At 40.3% G+C, this 21,131-nt stretch overlaps 1 protein-coding gene across 5 annotated transcripts; it reads left to right on the top strand.

Moving 5' to 3' along the window:
• The first annotated feature begins 1,794 nt into the window (after positions 1-1,794).
• HAUS3 (HAUS augmin like complex subunit 3) lies at positions 1,795-16,679 on the top strand. Of its 5 annotated transcripts, none has more exons than XM_089911397.1 (6): positions 2,580-2,727; positions 3,492-3,547; positions 3,923-4,973; positions 5,928-6,367; positions 7,922-8,150; positions 14,614-16,679. In XM_089911397.1, the coding sequence occupies exons 3-6, from the start codon at positions 4,065-4,067 to the stop codon at positions 14,845-14,847; spliced, it is 1,812 nt and encodes a 603-aa protein (XP_089767523.1). In that variant the 5' UTR covers positions 2,580-2,727; positions 3,492-3,547; positions 3,923-4,064; the 3' UTR covers positions 14,848-16,679. The 5 variants fall into 5 exon arrangements, with proteins under 5 accessions (XP_089767526.1, XP_089767523.1, XP_089767525.1 ...); XM_089911399.1 differs by lacking the exon at positions 2,580-2,727 and adding an exon at positions 2,827-2,845; XM_089911398.1 differs by lacking the exon at positions 2,580-2,727 and adding an exon at positions 3,113-3,368.
• The last annotated feature ends 4,452 nt before the right edge of the window (positions 16,680-21,131 follow it).

The raw sequence follows: 21,131 nt of genomic DNA, 5'->3' as shown, positions 1-21,131 counted from the left end.
ACCCCCAGCCACTCAGGAGTTTGAGGACTGAGTTTTCACCTTCACACATGATTGTCAACGTGATGGAGGACAAACGTGCTCTCCTCCCACCCTCCTCCAGCCCCACAGTGTAAGGTACACAGTGGTGTTCTTCTGAAGGGGAAGGACCAGGAGGGAGAAAAGGAACCAGAGCCACTTCTTACTCAGCTGCACACGGACAGTCATGCAGACTCTGGCTCTCCCTGGCCATCAGGCCCCAGGCGTCTGCCCTCCAGGCTGCTCTCTCCCCTACCCCCCCCATCTTCACCCCCAACCCCCGCCAGTGCACAGGATGCTCCCAGCATCTGTCTCTTGCCACCGATGGTCACTTTCGTGACTGCAGAATCGAGCTTCTAACACTGTGTGAGGGTGTCACTCCCCCACCTGAAGGACGGACTCGCACCACCGTCACTGAAAGCTATCCACACATCTGAAAACAAAAGATCTTCAACATCAGACTGCAGTTTAACGTATCTGAAAAGAAATCGTCCAAAACCTAAAATTCTTTTTAATATCAATAGGGGGAAAAAGATTTCCACAGGAAGAAAGGAAATAAACACACTCACATTTTGGTCTGTTTAGTCCAACTGAGTCTCACGGGCTTTCGCAGGGAAGAATCATCACCGGTTCCCTTTACCTTTTGACTCCCTAGGTTCTCCACTAAAACCCCAAATGATTTTGATTGGAGGAAAGAAAGCTTGTCCTGGGAGTAAGTGTAACACGCTTGCTTTCTTAAATTCCGAATGCAACCTCAAGTAAAGAAGTGCCCTAATAACTCAAGTTCTCAAGGAAAACTTTCTGAGTCTAGGTGTTTAACCCTCTAGTATTTGTCATTTGTACCCTGGAGGCTAACACCGTTGTGATTTTTACTTTTTATATTTTTAGGGCTTTTTTTTTTTTTTTTGACTCCACGAACATCTTTCAGGCAAATAACTGCGGTCAGCATTTCAAAGTCATATGCGGAATTTTGTGGGCCCAGGAAACGACGCAGGAGTCACTAGGAAAAGTGGGCTTATAGTTCAGCCTCCGTGTGCTGGGGTCTCACCCTCTCACGTCCCATGGATCTTTCATGAAAGCAGCCCTTTTCTTTCTGCATCCTTACTTCTGTCTCCTCTGAGTTCCTCCTCACAGTCTATAAATATCCCCAAGTTCCTCCCATCTTAAAACAAAACAAAACCCAAGCCCTCCCCCCAGCTCTGCATTCCCACCCCCTCATCTCCTGTCGTCCTGCTGTTTTCTCTCTCCCTCAGTCTTTGCCTCCTCAGCAGAATTTCTTGAAGGCGCTGCCTCCACAGCCTGCCCTTCCTCCGCAGAAAGCTGCTCGGTTCCTCTCCCCGCAGCTCGCCCCCATCCCATCCCCATCCCCACGGCTGGGCAAAGGAGTGAGTCTTCCCGGTCCCGGGGCTCTAACCCAGCCTCCCACCTCACACCAACAGGACCGTTCCCCGCCCGCCCGGGCCCAGGCCCCTGCTTTCAGGCCGGGCACTGCTCTGTGAATTTTTTCTCCTGTAATGTTTGTTTTTCCGATCATTTTAGGCTTTATCGTCTTTTGGAAGAGGAGGATTAAAAAAGTAAAACGAATTAATTAATATGTGCAAGTCAAGATTAATTTCATGGTATCTACCCCAGAACATTATTCTTTCCCTTCTTAAAAATACTAAGAAAAATTATCCGGAAAGACTTCTGCCCTTACGATGTCGCACTAGACAAGGACATTGTCTAACAAGCCACCTTAGGGCCATTTGATGCTGGGGGTGGGTGGGTGGGTATTGACTATGTAGTAATGACCAGGGCCCCAACCTTGCACATTTAGATGTTAATTTGTAGAAGATTGGTAACTTAAAAATGATTTGTCTGGTAGAGATGCAAATGAATTCTGCCCAATACAAATGATAACCCCCAAAAGTCTGGTTTCATTGGACGGTAGGGCGTCAACCAGATTTGCATCAAACTCGGCAATCTTATTTGAGCACTGCTCCTTTCGCTGACCACACATCTTCCGTTTCCGGCATCCTCCTTGGAAACCGTCTCCATCCCGACACATATCCACTGTATGTCTATACGAGTTATAGTTTCAACTTTTATTTAAAAGTCGTATGTGGAAAATGGGATTGTCAGGTGAGGGCTTGGTAACTAAGCGCTCCTGCAAAACAGCGTTCATCGTAAAAGGCTGTGAGGCGAGTAAGTCCGCTCCGCGAGCTCGTCCACGCGCACTCCGGAGTGGAGCGCGGCCCCGCGGCCGGGGAGGACGGGACACAGAGGCCACGGGGCCGAGGATGCCCGGTCACAGGGCGGCCGGCAGGTCAGGGCAGGGCGGGGCTGGCTCCGGTGCGCGCTCCCGACCCAACGAGGCTGCGGCTGAAAGCCGGCTCCTCAGAGGGTGCAAACGGGGTACTGCGTGCAGGCGCAGCGACTGTGCGAGGCCGGACCTCCCGCCTAGGCGACCCCCAGACCTCACTCCACCCCTCCCCCTCGCGCGCCCCGGCCCCGCCCCTGAGGCAGGGAGTCAATCAGCTCGCTCCCTGCTGGTAGACGTCAGGCCGGGGGCCCGCCCCATCCAGCCCCGCCTCTTCCGACCCTGCGCCTGTGCAGAAGGTCGCCCCGCGACCCGGCCTCGGTCTTCTGCGCGCGCGCGGGGGGCGGCGTTCCCGTGAGGCCGTGCGAGGCGTGGCGGCGGGCTGTTGAGGGGTACGAGCCGAGCTTTCTGAGGTATGTGGCGGCTGCCTCGCGGTTCTATCAGGCGGGAGGTGGGGCTGTGGGAGCGGCGCGGGTCAGCGGGCTGCGTCTTTCTTCCGGGCGTCCCTGGGGACGTCCTTCGGGCGCGCAGGTACTTGCCCGCGCGGCGCAGTCGCTGTCCGCAGGGCGAGGGCCCGGGGGTGCGAGTGGGGGCCGGGTGGGCGAGGGGAGCGTCCGGAGCTTGGCGGCTTCAGTGCGGTCGGGGGGCGGCGCCCGGAGGGTTGAGGAGAGCGGCGGGACACTGGGGGCTCCCTCCGGCGCGGGGGGGGGGGCCGGGGGCGCGAGTGAGGGGCGAGGGGCGCGGCCGGAAACGGGGGGCTCCAGTGCGGGCGGGGGGGGGCGCCCGGGGCCCTGCCCGTCCAGGCCCGACCCTGAGGCGCCGCTAGGACGCGGGGGGGCGTACCTGAGCCCCGCAGGCCGGCCGGGCACCCGCCCGAGGTTTCTGCAGTTTGTCTTGGCGCCGATTCGGCGGCCTCTGTGGACGAGTGGTTTATTGACGCGCGTACCAGTCATCGCTGAATGCATCACCCCAAATCACCGAGTGCCGCAGATGTGTCACTGGGGCCCTCCTCTGTGCCTCCTGTTTCCGTCCTTGGAGTTCGCAGCGTGGACAGGTGGTCCCTGTGCTGAAAATAATAAATGCCTGAAGTACCTTTATTGAACGACTGCTCAGTCCTTTGGCTCTTCTCGAGTCGGGGGTGGTTCTTAAACCTTAAGCCTTATTTTCTCTGCACTAGGTTCGTCGTATCTGACTGGTTCTTGCGTGAATGCGGATGCTGACTGAGTTATTCAGGTAAATATTTAGTTGACTCTTCGTAAAAAATCTTACCATACTTATTTCTATTTTCTCAGGAAGGGCAGGGAAAGGAGGCTGCTTAGCCGCGTGATGGCTTGGATATATTTACATCCATGTATTTCGAATTAAAAACTGAACTGCTGCTCTCTAAAATACAACGTATTTTAAACCGTGTTATCTTTGGAAAAAATAGGATTTCCTTGTTCATTAGGTTTTCATTACTGTTGCATTGTTCTAAGTAATACCCTAATTGTTTATCTTCATCAGGCTTTCCAGCTACAACTGTATCTTGTAATGTTTAGCCGTATCATCCTTTCAAAGATATAGTCGCCCTGTTTGTGGTCTAACACTTGTTTTTTCTCCCCCCCCCAGGAGAAATTATAGAGTCTAAAAATATATTTCCCCCTTCTCTGTGGACTTAACATAAAATTAGTTTTGTATGTATTTGGATTCATTTTCTAAATATCAACACTATAAAGCCTTATCAATTACAAAAAATTTCGGTAGTTAAACCATGAGTTGTGGAAAGGAGTTTGTGGAAACGTTAAAAAAAATTGATTATCCCAAAGCTGATATTCTTAATGGGGAAGATTTTGACTGGTTGTTTGAGACTGTTGAAAATGAATCATTTTTGAAGTGGTTTTGTGGGAATGTGAGTGAACGGAACGTATTATCTGAAGAGGAATTGGAAGCTTTTAGCATTCTTCAGAAATCAGGCAAGCCCATCCTAGAAGGAGCAGCGTTGGATGAAGTTCTTAATACCTGTAAAACTTCTGATTTGAAGACACCTACCCTGAATGACAAAGAGCTGGAGAAATTAGAGGATGAGGTTGAAACTCTGCAGAAATTAAAGACCCTGAAAATTCAGCGACGTAATAAATGCCAGTTGATGGCTTCAGTAACTAGCCACAAGTCTCTGAGGTTAAATGCTGAAGAAGGAGCAGCCAATAAGAAGCTGAAGCAGAGTCAGCGAATTCTAAATGCTACCAATACTAAGATCAGTAATGAGCTTCACGCTCTTACTGATGGAGTTGCAAAATTACTGGTGTTCTTCAGACGTTCGAATTTGGGCCAAGGGACAGATCCACTGGTGTTTTTATCTCAGTTTTCATTGGAAAAATTTCTAAGCCAAGAAGAGCAAAGCACAGCAGCATTAACCTTATATACCAAAAAACAGTTCTTTCAAGGTGTACATGAAGTAGTTGAAAGTTCAAACGAAGAAAATTTTCAACTTTTAGATATACACGCATCCTCTATTTGTGAGAATCAAGAAGTTCTTGAGGAGAGACGGCTAGAGATGGCTAGGCTGCAGCTGGCTTATATTTGTGCTCAACATCAGTTAATTCACTTGAAAGCAAGAAATTTGAGCCTGAAGTCAAGTGTAAAATGGGCAGAGGAGAATCTTCATAGCCTCACTAGCAAGGTAAACATGAGAAATGGGACTGGATTCATATTGAAATTGTTGTTGCTAATAGAGTAATACTGATAGTAAAGTCTTTAGAAATGGGGATATAATAAGGAATCACAGTCTCTTGTTTTCTGTTCGTTCAGTGTTTAGTTGTGATCTGTGTCATTGTTTCGTACAAATAGATCTTCATATTAGCCAAGGGCAGAAATAGTAATTACAACCCGACCACATCATCTAGTTCATTTTAAACAAAAGTACTTTTGCATTCTGTGTTGGCAGATGACCCTGACATTTCCTTTTTTATGATGAATGGGTAAAGAGCCTTATTGCTGTGTTACGGGTTTTCTGCCTTGTTTGCGCTGACCAGAGGATGGTGCTAATGAAGTTAGAGATCTGGTTCAGTGGATTGAAACCCTGATTCTTTTCTAAGAATGTATGGATGTATTATAGTTAGCCATCTGCACTCTTGGGAAGCTTGCTTTCTTGGTAATGTAACCACTAGATAGTTGAGTAAAAATAACAGCTTTTCTGAAGCTGAATACCTATAACTGACACAAACTTTGGAATGATGTGTGAAGTCCTGTTATTCTGTAGAAGTGCTGAAATCAACAGGCAGGCTGGGAGAATAGCTACTGAGATTATTTTAATTTTAAGAAAAACTTAAATAGTATACATTAGCATTCGGTGAGTAGTGTGATTTTTATTAAGACAAACATGACAAGATGTCCATTACTGTGTCTAGTATTTTACATGGTAGTCATAGCATTAAAAGTTAGCAATTCATAATGGCTTTACCCTTGGCTTAGTCTACACTTTGCTTTTTTAAACTGTGATTTTGGCTTTTGCTAATATGAAATAAGTTATTAGTCAGTATGTTATCTGATAACCTAAAATGGAAAGTGAAAATAATTTTAAAACTATTTCAACTTTATACTTACAGTTTGAAATGTAATTGTTTTCTTTGTGTAGGTTCTTGGCAAAGATATTTTGGATGCTAAAATTTCTAGCTTGAACAGTGAGATTCTGAAACTTGAAGAACAAATCACTCATATAAAAGACAAAATTTTGCCTGCTGTGGTAAGAGAGAATGCCCAGTTATTGAATATGCCAGTTGTAAAGGGAGATTTCGACCTGCAGATTGCTAAACAAGACTATTACACAGCAAGACAAGAGTTAGTTTTAAATCAGTTGATAAAGCAAAAGGCATCATTTGAACTTGTACAATTATCTTATGAAATTGAATTGAGAAGGCATTTGGACATATATCGTCAGCTTGAAAACTTGGTTCAAGAACTTAGTCAAAGTAATTTGATGCTCCACCACCAATTAGAAATGCTGACAGACCCATCTGTATCTCAGCAGATAAATCCAAGGAATACCATTGATACCAAGGATTATTCTACTCATAGGTGGGCTTCATTGTTTGTTTAGTGAATAATTATTTTTCCATTCGTTTTTGTAAAATACTAGAGTTTGAACTAAAATTGTGGACGTTTAAAGGATTCTTTGCACTCCGTTTTTGGCCTTTGTATTCTTTTCTTCCACCTTTCTGTTATATTCTTATATGTTTCTTTTTCCTTTTTAATTCTTGCTCTCTTTTTCATTTATGTTAAATCTGGAAGTAGCTGGTTTAGAGGTGAGGTGGATGGGTTGGAGGATTGAAAATATACAATACAAGGTCTTTATTCATGTTTAGGCACTATTTATTGATAGATGTTTTTAGATTTGGGGCAGGAGTTTAACTTACAGCAGGAAGTTTGAATACAGCTGGGTGTATAGCAAGTATTGCAGAGCAGAGAATTGACTTCATGTGGAGAAGGCAGCAGTAGAGAGGAGAGAAGACTTCATATTTGCGTCTAGTCAAGGTGAATCAGCAAGAATGAATGCTAGCTTCCAGTCTTTTCTGGATGTCTAAGCAATTGATGGTATGGGGATACTGAAATTGGAGGGCTAAAGTAGTCAAAGGACTCAAAAATCTCGATCCTACTCCTGATTTTTCTCTAGGCTAGAAGAAAATCATCTAATACTTTGTGTTCTTATTAATGAAATGAAGGGCAGGGATAGGGCTGCCTCACTGCACACTTTCAGAGGTGGCATTGACCTCATGATTCTGTGTAAATGGTGCCCCCTGCAATTGTGTAGTGACATTCCACAAGAACAGAATTAGCCTTAGGCTTGAACCTGTTTTAGGAAGCCTGTTGCAACTTGTTAAAATAATTAAAATAATACATTTTTTAAAAATTCTAAGAAAAAGAGCAGGCACTTTTTGTCATAAATATGTAGAAGGTGCTGCCTCACATTTTTCCATTAGTCTTGTAGGATATTTCTGCCATTAATGTTTGAAGTGTTAAAGTGACCTCATGGTTCATTAGGAATTTAATTTGTCAAGCAAATATGGACATGACTGGAGTAGCAAGTTTACTATTACTATTTACGTGGCTCTTTACTGTTTACTTTTTAAAAACATTTTACGTTGTTTATATTTTCATTTTTTCTCTTTTAAGTTTACCACAGTCCTTTAAAATTAGGTAGGTATTACGATGTGAAAATTAAGTCTCAGAGGTTGACTTGACTTAGGCCTTACATGGCAGCCAGAACTCAGATCTAGGTCTTCTGTTTCAAGTTCATTGCTGTTTCTACTACATCATAGTTGTGTTCTGCGAAAGAGTGGTTTTCTAGGGAGGTACCTCTGAAACGTTTGAAGTAGGTTAATGGCAGTTAAAGTCAAAAAATTTTTTGTCTAAAACTTGGAAGATGGGAAAACTGGGGATTCAGATACAGTAATTAGAATACATATTTCTGTAATGAGGTAGTATTTTAGTTGGAATGTTTTTAGTTGTTTGATTAATATTTATAGGTTGTTAGCTTTCCCCAAAGATGCCCCAATATATAGTGGATTATAATTTTGAAAACTGTACTGACTTGAGAATATTTTTGTATAATTTTTAATCTTCACATTTTAGGCTTTATCAACTTTTAGAAGGCGAGAATAAGAAAAAAGAATTGTTTATAACCCATGGAAACCTGGAAGAAGTGGCTGAGAAATTAAAACAGGATGTTTCTTTGGTACAAGAGCAGTTAGCAGTATCTGCTCAAGAGCATTCTTTCTTTCTGTCCAAACTAAATAATGATATGGACATGCTTTGTGATGCTTTGTATCAAGGAGGAAATCAGCTTTTGCTTAGTGATCAGGTGGGTGTTGCCATACTAATGAAAAATACTTCAAAAAATAGTGTTCAGGGCTTCCCTGGTGGCGCAGTGGTTGAGAGCCTGCCTGCTGATGCGGGGGACATGGGTTTGTCTCCCAGTCCAGGAGGATCCCGCGTGCCGCAGAGCGGCTGGGCCCGTGGGCCATGGCCGCTGAGCATGCGCGTCCGGAGCCTGTGCTCCGCAGCAGGAGAGGCCACAGCGGTGAGGGGCCCGTGTACTGCAAAAAAAATTTTTAAAAATAAAAAACAGTGTTCATTGTAAAAGATGCTAAAGAAAATGTTAACATGAGGAAAATATTACTCCATATCCCATTGCCCTAATAACATTTTCATATCTTTTTTATTCATATAAAAACATATAAATATATTTTTCAGATCGTTTTGATCAGTGTACACAGAATTTTAAAAATTTATGAAATATTTCAGATGTAGGCTATATAATGTTTATGCTAAGAATTAAGAAAAATAAAACCACCCCTGTATTTTTTTCACCTATCTTAGTAAATAGAGGATTGCCCTTATATCTCTAAAATCCTCTGTACACTTAGTATTAGCGTGCTCCTCCTAATAGCATTCCCCTCTCTTCTTCAAGGAGTAACTACTACGCTTAATTTTGTCATTCGCGTTCTTTTGTTTATAATACAGACCATGTGTTATTTAGTTTTGTATGTTTCTGAATTTTATATAGATTGTATTAATGTATTCTTTAGTAACTTGCTTGTTTCTTAATATGATTTTTAGATTCATCCATGTTGATATTTGTAAAGCTATAGCTCATTTATAGTTTTTTGTATAGTTAGTATTCTCTTATGTGAAATTCCACAATTATCTGTTCTGTTGACAGACATTTAGATTATTTCCAGTTTTTGCCATTGTAGATCATACAGCTATGTATAGTCTTGTTGCATGTCTTGTAGATGCATGCCTACACACACACACACACACACACACACACACACTCACACATCACTCGCTGTCCCCACACACAGGCGTGGAATTGCTAGATAACACGTTCAGTCTTACAGTGTACATCAAACTGATTTCTAAAGGGGTTGTATCATATTGTACCGGCGATGTTTAAGAGATGCTATGTATCCATATCCTTTTCATCACGTAGCACTGTCTGAGTTATAATTTTCTCTCACTCTGTAGAGATGTAAAATAGCGTCCCGTTGAGATTGTAATTTGCATTTCTCTGATGGTTAGGGAGGTTGAACCCCCTTTCAGTAGGAGTTATTTATGTATTTCAAATGCCAGTCCTTTGTCAGTGATGTGTGTTATGTATATTTGCTCCCTATTTGTGGCTTGTTTTTTTCTTTTTTACTGTTTCCTGTTAGTTTATTTTTGGCTTTTTTTTTTTTGATGTTTTAATGTCATGTCATTTAATCACTCTTAAAGTTTGCCCTTTTTTGTATCTTGTTCAGGTTTGCCCATAACATCATAATGATAGTCCCCTTTATCTTAAAGTTATGCTGTTCAAGTTCAGTTCTTTAATCCACCAGGAGTTTATTTTTATGTATGACATGAGAGGTAGAGTTCTCATTTTATTTTTATTTTTTCCCTATGAATAACCAAATTGTCCCATCACCATTTATTGAGGCATACAAATTTAAAATCAGTATCTTTCTGGTGAAGGGACCCCCTTACATTATGAGATAACAAAAGGATCCTTAAATGCCTTCTGCCTTCATGTATGTTTTGTTAGATATTTTGGGCACCACCACTTCTGAACCATAAACTGGGTTCAGACTCTGTTTTCGGAGGACCCAGGTGACTCCTATCTGGGCTGTAATTCTAACCAAGGGCTCTTCCACCTCTGGCCATCCTGATCTTAAGATTGTTGGTGTCCTTTGAGTCCTTAGTTTATTATGAAGAGTCTCCTGTTTGACTTCCCACCTTCTGTGGACCTTGGACTTTGATTTTTCTCCCAGGAGTCATGGATTCTGATTTTCCAAGATTGGCAATTGAGTAAAGCACCTCCTGGGCTCCCTTACCAACCTGCATTGTTTTATGGTCTTGTAGTTTCTTTTAATGTCTTGTTACCTCTTTGTTGCTTTTAGGAAGCTTTTGTTTTGTTTGACTAAGTACTTCATTTCACCTTTCACATTTTTTCCTATAGAAGAATTGATCTGAGTAACTAGCTTACTTTTCTTGAAATAAGAAGGCTTATGATTAGTTTTTTTAAATAATTTTTTTACTGTGGTAAAATACACAAAGTGTAAAATTTACAATTTTAAGCACTTTAAAGTGTGCAATTCAGTGACATTAAATACATTCACAGTGTTGTGCAACCATGACACCATACATTTCCAGAACTTTTTCCTCATCCCAAATGGGCCAATCTCTGTGCCTATTAAATATTAACTCCCCATTCCTCCTTTCCCCCATCCCTGGTAACTCTATTCCAGTTTCTGTCTCTATGAATTTGCCTACTCTAGGTACTTCATGTAAGTAGAATTGTATAATATTTGTCCTTTTGTGTTTGGCTTATTTTAGCATAATGTCCTTAAGTATCATCTATATTGCATGAGGTGTGAGAGTTTTATTCCTTTTTGCGGCTGAGTATTCCATTGTGTGTATACATCACATTTTATCTGTTCATCTGTTTAATGGACACTTGGGTTGTTTACACCTTTTGGCTGTTTTGAATAATGCTGCTGTGAACATTGTTGTACAAGTACTTGAGTCCCTGTTTTCATTCCTTTTGGGTATATACCTAGGAGTGGATGCTGAGTCATGTGGTAAGTCTCTGTTTAACTTTCTGAGGATCTGCCGAACATTTCCACAGCAGCTGCACCAGGGTTACAGTTTCTCCATGTCCTCGCCTACACTTGTTATTTTCCCTTTTTAAAACATACGTAACAGTCATCCTAATGGATGTGAAGTGATATTTGTGATTAGTTTTTTAAAGTCTCCTATTAGTGATTTTTATCTTCTTGATCTTTTAAACAATTATGTAAAAATCCCATGATGGTGGATTTGAAAATTTCTCCCTGTAGTTCTGTCAGTTTTTTCTTTATATTTGAGTTTATTTTATAAGTTACATCCAAATTTAAAATCGCAGTGAAATATTCTGGTAGACTTAAATTGCAGTGAATTGAACCACTGAGCATTATATAATGACCCTGTGTTGTGCTTTTTGTCTTAATATTCTCTTGTCTGATATTAATATTCCTATGCTATCTTTCTTTTGGTTAGTATTTGCAAGGTGGATGCTTTTTTCCTTTACTTAATGTATCTTTCATGTTCTTCCTTTATACTTAGCCTTATGAAATAAACATTTCCATGCTAAACGATTTTAATTTTTAAAGTTTATAATACTCTTGATTTAATTACTGTGTCATAATTTGTGTAACCAGTCCACCATCTTGGAGTATTTTGATAGTCTTCATTTTTTTCTTTTGTTTGCTCTTGAATGAGATCATGTATATCTTGTGTATATAGCTTTTTGTTGTTGGATACTTTCTTTTTTTTTTTTGATACATTCATTTGGATGAACTCTTAGAAGTAGAATTATTGGATTTCTTGGGTATACACATTATTTTTTGGCCTTTGATACTGCCATATTGCTTTTCAAAGGAGTTGTACCTACTTAAAATGTCACCAGCACTGTTAAATGTCTGCTAGACACCACTTATCATATGATACACCATAATTTCATGAATTTCTAAGAAAGAAAAAACTTTTTCAGTTAAACTGACACAGTATTTCCTTATTTAGAATTTTTATTTCATGCCTATTAGAAGATACCTTTTAGGTGTGGGTACGCATAGCTTTTTATCATATCACTGTTGAATATACATTAAAAGGGAAAAAGCCAATTAAAATGGTTAAGGTGTTTCTAAAGCTTCACATTTAGTGTCCACTTCTATGTTATTTCTTGACTCAAAGTACTTTTAATATTTTTCCACATTATACATCAAGAATGTTGGTGATAGCAGAAAACTTAATAACCTGATTTTAAAATGGGCTAAGGACTGGAATAGACATTTCCTCAAAGAAGAAATACAGATGGCCAACAGGTTTATGAGTAGATGTTGGGTTATCTAATTATCAGGGAAATGCAAATCAGAACCACAGTGAGATAACACCTTATGCCTGTTAGGATGACTGTTACCAAAAATCAAAAGACTAGGATTGGTGAGGATGTGGGGAAATTGGAACCCTTGTACATTTTTGGTGGGCATGCAAAATGGTGCAGCTGCTGTGGAAAACAGTATGGAATTTCCTCAAAAATTTTAAAAATAGAACTACTGTTATAATCCTGTAATCCTACTTCTGGATATATATCCAAAGGAAATGAAAACAGGATATTAAAGAGATGTCTGCACTCACATGTTCATCGCAGCACTTACTCATAATAGCTAAGCTGTGGAAACAACCTAAAAGTCCATCAGTGGAGGAATGGATAAAGAAAATATAGTATACACATACAATGGAATATTATTCAGCCTTAGAAAAAGAGAACTGCAAAATGCCACAACATGGGTGAACCTTGAGGAGATTATGCTAAGTGAAATAAGCCAGTCACGAAGAAATAGTGCATGATTCCACTTATATGAGCATCTAAAGTAGATTTATTAGAAGCACAGAGTAGAATGGTGGTTGCCAGATGGGAAGTTGTTGATCAACAGGTCTAAAGTTTCAGTTATGCAAAATGAACAAGTTCTAGCCATCTGCCATACAACATTGTGCCTGTAGTTAACAATACCGTATTGTACTCCTGAATTTAAGAGGGGAGATCTCATGTTATGTGTTCTTACCATAAAAAAAAAAGAAAAAAAAATATATTGGTGAGGGAATTCCTTGGCGGTCCAGTGGTTAGGACTCGGCGCTTCCACTTCAGGCGGTGCAGGTTCAGTCCCTGGTTGGGAGAACTAAGATCCTGCAAGTCCTGTGGCATGGCAAAAAATAAAATATTGGTGATAAAGTGCTTCTAATGAGTGTCTGGTCAATAACAGTTACATGATGCTCTTGATTGTACAGTGCATGTTGATTTCAGTTATATTAAAATGTGAAAGATTCCATCCTAGAATCACTAAAATATGGTGATTTCACTATAGTGTCATTGGGTATCATTATTTAATGTTTTTCCCTATCCCAGTGAGGTATAAAGTGTCATCCATATGAATTTTAACTTGCATTTTTATTAATGAAGTTGAATATTTTTCAGTATTTGTAGGAGTATTATTTTAGTAACTGTTAAGATCTTTAGTATTGAAACTAAAGGTTAGATGTTTCTGATTGTATTCAAGTTTACAGAGTTTTTCCTCAAAGAGAGACCGCTTAATGTGGATATTACTTGATTTTTTTTTTTTTTTTAATGTAGTTAGTTTAAGAAATACTCTCTGGAACTGGCATTTATGACAGGTGTGAAGCTGTTATTCATGAACTTGTACGTTAGAATCACCAAGGAGCCTGCTGAAATGTAGCTTCTGGCCCTGTTGCAGAGTGATTTAGTGTGGAATGAGGTGCAGGAAACTATTCTTAACAAACTCCCCCAGGTGATTACCATGCTGTGGACCATGCTGAGAGGCTGTGGGAGGTTGAGGTGTAGTTACAGCTACAGATTTTCTGAGAACCTCTTTGGTAATACTGGCTGAAGAATTACAGGAGTAGAATACATGACTAGAAGGCCATGGAAACTTGTTAATAAACTGCTTTTAATGTTAAGAAGTGAAGAATTTCAATTATTAACTGTGAAGGGTCCAGCATGTCTAGGTTTTTGAGAAGAATTACATGGTAAGTCAGGATTGTTGAATGTCACATATAGTTCCATCTAATGTAACAATGTGAAAAAAGAAAAATGAGATTTTTGTTAAGGTAATTCTTTTATATTGGTAATTGCTTCATTTCAAGGTTTTCTCAGAACCTGTGATGTCTAGAGTAAACAGCTTAGGCTAAAACAAGGTTTGATTATTTAAGCAGAACGTAAGTTCCAGGAAGGAAATGGTGCTCATTCTTCTATTTGCAGACTCTAAAACAGTGCTTGGTGCGTGGTGGGCATTCAGTAATATTCGAATGTATGAATATGCAGAACAGTTTACATATCAAGTACTCTTCAGGGAGTAGGAGTTTGCTTTGAATCACTTAAAATTGCCTATAGGAAGTGGTTGCAGTGGGTCTTATCAATACATAGACTTTTTATTAATCCTGCTATGGATTTTTTTTTTTTGCCCGCGGCCCGCGGCATGTGGGATCTTAATTCCCCGACCAGGGATGGAACCCCCCCCACCCGCTGCAGTGGAAGCTCGGGGTCTTAACCACTGGACAACCAGGGAAGGTACCCCCTGCTATGGATTTTTAATTGAGGTTCATTTATTATTGAGATTGTGGGAATAATCATTATATCATTTAGATTCTTCTTATGTAAATTACATTTTAAATTTATAATTGGTAGTATGAATAAAGCTCTTGAATTAAAAACATTACTGTTTTCCTTTTAGGAGTTAATGGAGCAGTTTCATCAAGTTGAATCTCAGCTAAATAAGCTAAATCATCTTCTTACTGATATTCTTGCTGATGTGAAGACAAAAAGAAAAATTTTGGCATCTAATAAACTGCATCAAATGGAAAGAGAATTATATGTATATTTTTTTAAAGATGAAGATTATCTGAAAGATATTGTGGAGAATTTAGAAAACCGGTCAAAGATTAAGGCTGTTGGTCTGGAAGATTGAAAATGAAATCTTTACTGCATGTGCTGTATTTTAATATTTTATATATTAGGAGGAGAATATAGCTAATAAACACTGAAAATTTTAAATTCGAGGTCAATGGAACATTTCATTTAATGAATTCAAGTATTATATCAATTTGGTTTATTGTATGTTTGTTCGAAGTCCCAGTGCTTTTTATGACTTGAACATTTGCTTGGTGGCACTTAGTCCTGGTAACTTTTAAGTTACAGGGAAAAAGCATTATTATATAATGCAGATATTTTTTACAGAGTTAATTGTATCTCATTTTTGTTTTTTTTTAGAGATAGAAATTTCTGCTGTTAAATATTTTAAAAATTTGTAGGACTTTGAATCAGCATTGTTAAAGCTGTAGACCTTAATAAATGGAATAGTTAAGTTCCCTCATATTTGTCTATGAAGTAAAATTCTGCCACTCAAACTGTATTCACCCATAATTCCCTGCTGTAGACTTCGAGACTTAAATTTTAATGTTCCTGCTTGTACCACAAAGAATGTCAAGTCTCCATTGGCCTTTGCTCATTTTAGCGGTTGGGTCCTAGGGATTCAACATATCTGCAGGACAGATCTCAGCAGTGCTTTGACTTCAGTCTGACTTACATATAATGAATGTCTTTCAAAATGAAATTTCAAAATTCCATGGAAGTGGTTGCTCAGATGATGTATAACACTATTTTAATCAATTTCTTAGGAGTGAAAATATCTAAGTGTTGGATTCTATTGGTTGGGATACAAGTGTAGTATTTGGACAATTAGAAATTATTTTAAGAGTTGAGGTAAAATAATTTGAAGTAGCTTATTTATCAGTTATTACATCAAATGATTCTTGAGTGCCTAGTTTATATGTGACCTCTGTTACATACAAAGTAAGCTTTATGGAGAAAAGAGAAGATTTAGACACTACTTGCAAGAAATATTACTGCTCCAAAAATGTATTACCTGCTTGTAATGTGGAATGCCTGTCTAAAAACTTCACATTTTAGGGGATGTTTATGGAGTTTTTTAGCTATAACCATCAGAAAATGGGTATGCTCAGATGACGTATGGGCCTTGACAATTTTGAATTTGCTAATTATTGTATTTGTACATTTTTCAAATTTTGTATTTGTTAAGTAGGTCTTAATATGCTTGAAAAATTTGTAGCAATAAGTTTTGCCTAAGATTTTGTTACTAACTCCTCACAGGTGACCTTTGTTTGTTCCTGTTTTTCCCTCTGCCCTACCTTGGAATTGAGAATTTACTTGAAATTTTCCTCCTCTCCAGTAATGTGGGAAAATGTCACCTGGTTTTCTGGTTCATGAAACAGCAAATTCTGTTTAGATTAGTGCCAAGTACATTAGATGTATTACCAGCTACTCGATGATTTGTACTGTCCCTTCTAGACCTTCACCTGCTCAGCCCAGGGGACCAGTACAGCCCAGCAGTGCAAGTGAAAGGATGTTAGGTTATGTGTCTGTCATAATAACCCAAGTCAGTTAAAAATAATTTTTATGTTACTAGATCTGTATGTTTGAAGACTATAATAGCCATTTGTTTCAAACCTCAGGAAGTAGGAAATATTTGAGTAGATTGCTTGCTTCAAGATTGGAGATACGTTCTTTACTTTGTTGTCTATTTACCATAATACCCAGTTGAGCCTCTAAATGTTTAACTTTCTTCTTACTATCTTATCTGTATTATGGGGACAATTAATACCTATTTCCTGTAGTGGTGAATATAGTAATTTTTATGAATGTCTATGTAAAAATTTTTACATGACTTGTTTCTTATTTTGAAGTCTCAAAATTAATATATGGGTATTATGTTTATCTTATGTTTAGGATTTTATGAAAATGGAAGGTTACGAGGCATTTGTAGGCTTTGACCTCTGTAAGATACCACTCTCCAGTGTTGCTCAGAAGATTATGTCTGCTATGCATTCAGGTGGTTTAGTGGAGTCTAAGAATTGGACAGAGAGTGAAAAGAGTGAGTAATTTTTATGAACCTTCATATTTTTTGTTACCTTGAGTCTTAATTATTCTTAAGGCTAAGTTTTGAGAATCATTGACCTTAAAAATGAAAGAGTTATTTTACCAGCAAAAGTGGGTTTACTCGAGAATAGCAGAGAATTGCAATTTGGGACAAGCATGCTATACAAAGGCCAAAGGCAAGTCTAACAAAGGAGAGGAACATTATTTTATAGAGAGAAAGGTGGATGTTGGCAGGGGTTGTTTTGAATCAAAGTCCATTGGAGAAAAGTGAGAGTTCAAAGTGCTGGTGGTTTCCGGCTGAGTTGCTGAGGAAGTGGATTTCTTGTAGGAGATGCCCTGTACGTCTTTTCCTGTGGGGACCTGTAATTGATGATTCTTTCCTGTTGATTCTTCCTCCTGCTGACTTTGAGTGGTACTGCATGAGAGCTCCCCCTTCTGGCCTGCCAACTCCATTTTAGTGAGCCTTCTCCTTATTCATTTTCACAAAACGAAATGTAGCAGAGTTTTTCTATAGAACTTTTTATTGTGTAGGGAAGTTCCTGCCTACAAGCAGTCCAGCTTCCCCTTGTTTTACTCTCATTCAGTGATGACTGAGCTGCTGCTCACTAAATTTTATATTCTCTTAGCCCTTACTGCTTTGAAAATGTGACACTCTCTTCGTTGTTTCAGGCATTTCTGCCAAACGTTCCCTTAGAATCTGGTTCAGCTGTTTAAGGAACTTCACAAGAGGCGGGCTCTTTCATAGTGCCCATTTCTAAACCCTTAGCTCTCAGGTCATTGAACCTGTATTTGCTTATTTGTGGTGGACAAGAGAAGTGTTCTTGACAGTATGTGTATTATACCGCCGTAGAATTGTATAAACTGTTACATGACAGATCAGTGGATCTGTGTACATATGTTTATGACATATGATATAATAGTAAAAGCAGTGACATAATGCTCACAAGTGTGACTGAAATGGTTGGAATACCAGGTGTGGTTTTTTTGTTTTTTTTTTTACTAGCAAAGCAGTTTTTATTTTAAATTGTAAGTCTGGACCAATAATATGTTTTTCTCTTCTACAGAGTAGGTTATAAGTGAGTGAGATATAATTAATTATATTGAGATGAAATAATTGAGAAGTATTAACACATAGTGCAAAAGCTGTTATAAATGCAGTTTGTCGATTAAGATACAGTAACGCTAACGTTTCAGTCTATTCATATTCAGGCATCTGTTGCCCTTGTTATGGAAGTCAATAATGAAGAGTAAGAATTTTGGGGTATGGGCTACATACCTAGCAATTGATAGTGTTTTAGGGGGAATGTTGGTGCTGGGGGAAGTAGTAAAGAAAGTTAACATCAAACAACAAAGAGCCGGGACTTCCCTAGTGGCACAGTGGTGAAGAATCTGCCTGCCAATACAGGGGACATGGGTTCGATCCCTGGTCTGGGAAGATCCCACATGCCGCAGAGCAACTAAGCCCATGTTCCACAACTGCTGAGCACACGTGCCACAACTGCTGAAGCCCACGTGCCTAGAGCTTGTGCTTTGCAACAAGAGAAGCCACTGCAATGAGAAGCCTGCGCGCCGCAACGAAGAGTAGCCCCTGCTCGCCACAACTAGAGAAAGCCCGCGTGCAGCAACGAAGACCCAACACAGCCAAAAATAAGTAAATAAATTAATTTAAAAAAAATCAAAGAGCCTTCTCCTTTATTCTGTATACTTGCTTTCCAAAAGAAAAGAGCAGTGTGCACTTGACAGAGTTCAAAATATACTTACCTTCAAAAACTGATAAAATAGGGGCTTCCCTGGTGGTGCAGTGGTTGAGTGTCCGCCTGCCGATGCAGGGGACACGGGTTCGCGCCCCGGTCCGGGAAGATCCCACATGCCGCGGAGCGGCTGGGCCCGTGAGCCATGGCCGCTGAGCCTGCGCGTCCGGAGCCTGTGCTCCTCAACGGGAGAGGCCACAACAGTGAGAGGCCCGCGTACCGCAAAAAAAAAAACTGATAAAATAATAAAATGCCTCTTGAAGGAGTAATGTGAGTCTCTGTTGAGAAAAATTAATGGCAGTCAGCCCCTGTCATGAGCTGTCTTGTCATGCTCTTAAAATACCCTGTTAAAATCCTAATTTTCATAAATTTATTGAGAAGATAAGGTATTTTCTGTCAAGTGTTCTTGGATTTTCACAAAGATTATATTTGTTCCTGTGTCACACTCTTACTGTGAACTTAGTTAAAACAACACACATTTGTTACCTCATAGTTGCTGTGGGTCAGGAGCCTGGGCACAGCTTAGCTGGGTCCTCTGCAGGGCTGCAGTGCAGGTGCCAGTCAGGGCTGGGGTCTCATCTGAGGCTCGAAATGGGAAGCATTTGCTTGTAAGCTCACACGGTTGTGGGCAGAGTTCAGCCCCTTGTAGGCTCTTGGACTGAGGGTCTCGGTTCTTGGTGATGGTTGGCTAGAAGCCACCCTCAGTTCGTTTCCACGTGATTCTCTCCATAAGCAGCTTTACATTATTGCAGCCTTTTCAAAGCCGGCAAGAGTGTCCCTGGCAAGGCTGACATTACATTCCTATGTAAGGTAATCACATTGTCACCGTTGCTGTATTCTTTTGGTTAGAAGTAAGTCCCACCCACACTCAAGGGGTTACACAAGGGCATGAATACTAGAAGGCAGGGGATGTGGGACCACCTTAGAGTCTGTCTGCCACACAGTCCCACCAGTTTTATTCTTATTTCATATAAATCTGAGTTAAAGTTGGATTGCTCATGGGTTGTTGGTGAAAGAATGATGCTGAACCTGAATTGACTCCCGGACTCTTGTCACATGCTGAGCTGTTATGTCAAATCCTTCTCTCTTATAAATAAAATCGTAAATCAGCATTTCGTTTCTAAAAGCCCATTTCATACCAGATAAATAGCGAAATTGAACTCAGAAATCAATGGAAATAAACGACAAATATTTGCTTTTACAAAAATGTATTAAGTAAAACCAAACAATGTTATATGTCATTTGGGGATCTAATTTTCTGATCTGCTAGACTGACTGAGGTATACACACCCAGTAAGAATTGGACAGTGTGTATCTTCTTGCAGCAAGGTTGGTCTTTATTTAAAAACCCTTTGCTGTGAAAAAAAGATGGAAAAACTTAAAATACAGCTTAATGAATTAATATAAAGAGGACACCATGTAACTACCTCGTGCATTGCCAATATCTCAAAATTTCCTTCTCAATACTCTTCTGCTCAAAGGTAACCGTTATGCGGACTTTTATGGCAGCCACTTCCCACTTCCTAATCATATGAGGGAGTTTTACATCGCTCCAAAGGCCTTTCTGGCAGAGATTACTTGTCCACCACGCCGGAGTCCATCCATCCTCCTCGGAGGCATGCCAGCAGATGACGTGGCTCAGTGTCCTTGCAGCCAGGTGTGGCCAAGTGGCAGGTTCCTGTCAGCAGGGTGTGCTGTTGCCAGGGCAGTCCCGAAGACACCTGACTTGCTTCCCAGCTGGCCTTTTTCCTTCCATCCAGTTGGAATCTGGAACGACTCCTTTCCAACCTGCAAATGAAAACAGTGTCCTAGAGGACTGTGGACCAACGTGCTGGAGGGACCCCGGGTCCAGAGTGACTTCATGAAAAGGCTGCTCCACCAGCTGAGACCACTCACCTCAGAACAAGAGAGAAATAAACTTCTGTGGTTTAAACTATTGTATGGGTGGGTCTTTTGTGACTGTGGCTTAGCTTTTTACCTTAACTCTTACACCTTTAAACTAGATTCAGAATTGGGTTCGTCTGACTTGAATTTACATTGTCTTTTTTTTTTGCGGTACGCAGGCCTCTCACTGTTGTGGCCTCTCCCATTGCGGAGCACAGGCTCCGGACGCGCAGGCTCAGCGGCCATGGCTCACGGGCCCAGCCGCTCCGCGGCATGTGGGATCTTCCCGGACCGGGGCACGAACCCGTGTCCCCTGCGTCGGCAGGCGGACTCTCTCAACCACTGTGCCACCAGGGAAGCCCTACATTTTCATTTTAGTGTTTAGTAATGCCACTGAAAGTCTTTGGGAAATACTGGGGGAGGAAGATTTTTCAGGGTGATTTCAAGGTTGTCAGCTGGCCTGGTGCTATGTATAACATGCATTTGATTAAACACGTGTTTATTAGACTACATCTCCGTATTTTGCCTAAGTACCTATAGAAATCAAATAACGTTTTCTAGTACACATTTATCCAAAATTGTTTTTAACTTAATAGAGCTTAGGGGTGAATATGGTTTTTTTCTAGTAAAATAAGAATAGTTTTATAGACATTACATATTT

The sequence above is a fragment of the Delphinapterus leucas genome, chromosome 5 (assembly GCF_059928025.1).
Source record: "Delphinapterus leucas isolate spDelLeu-1000000601 "Yukka" chromosome 5, BTC_Dleu_Yukka2, whole genome shotgun sequence".
Classification (NCBI taxonomy): Eukaryota; Metazoa; Chordata; class Mammalia; order Artiodactyla; family Monodontidae; genus Delphinapterus; species Delphinapterus leucas.
This window is presented reverse-complemented; position numbering and strand designations above follow the sequence as displayed.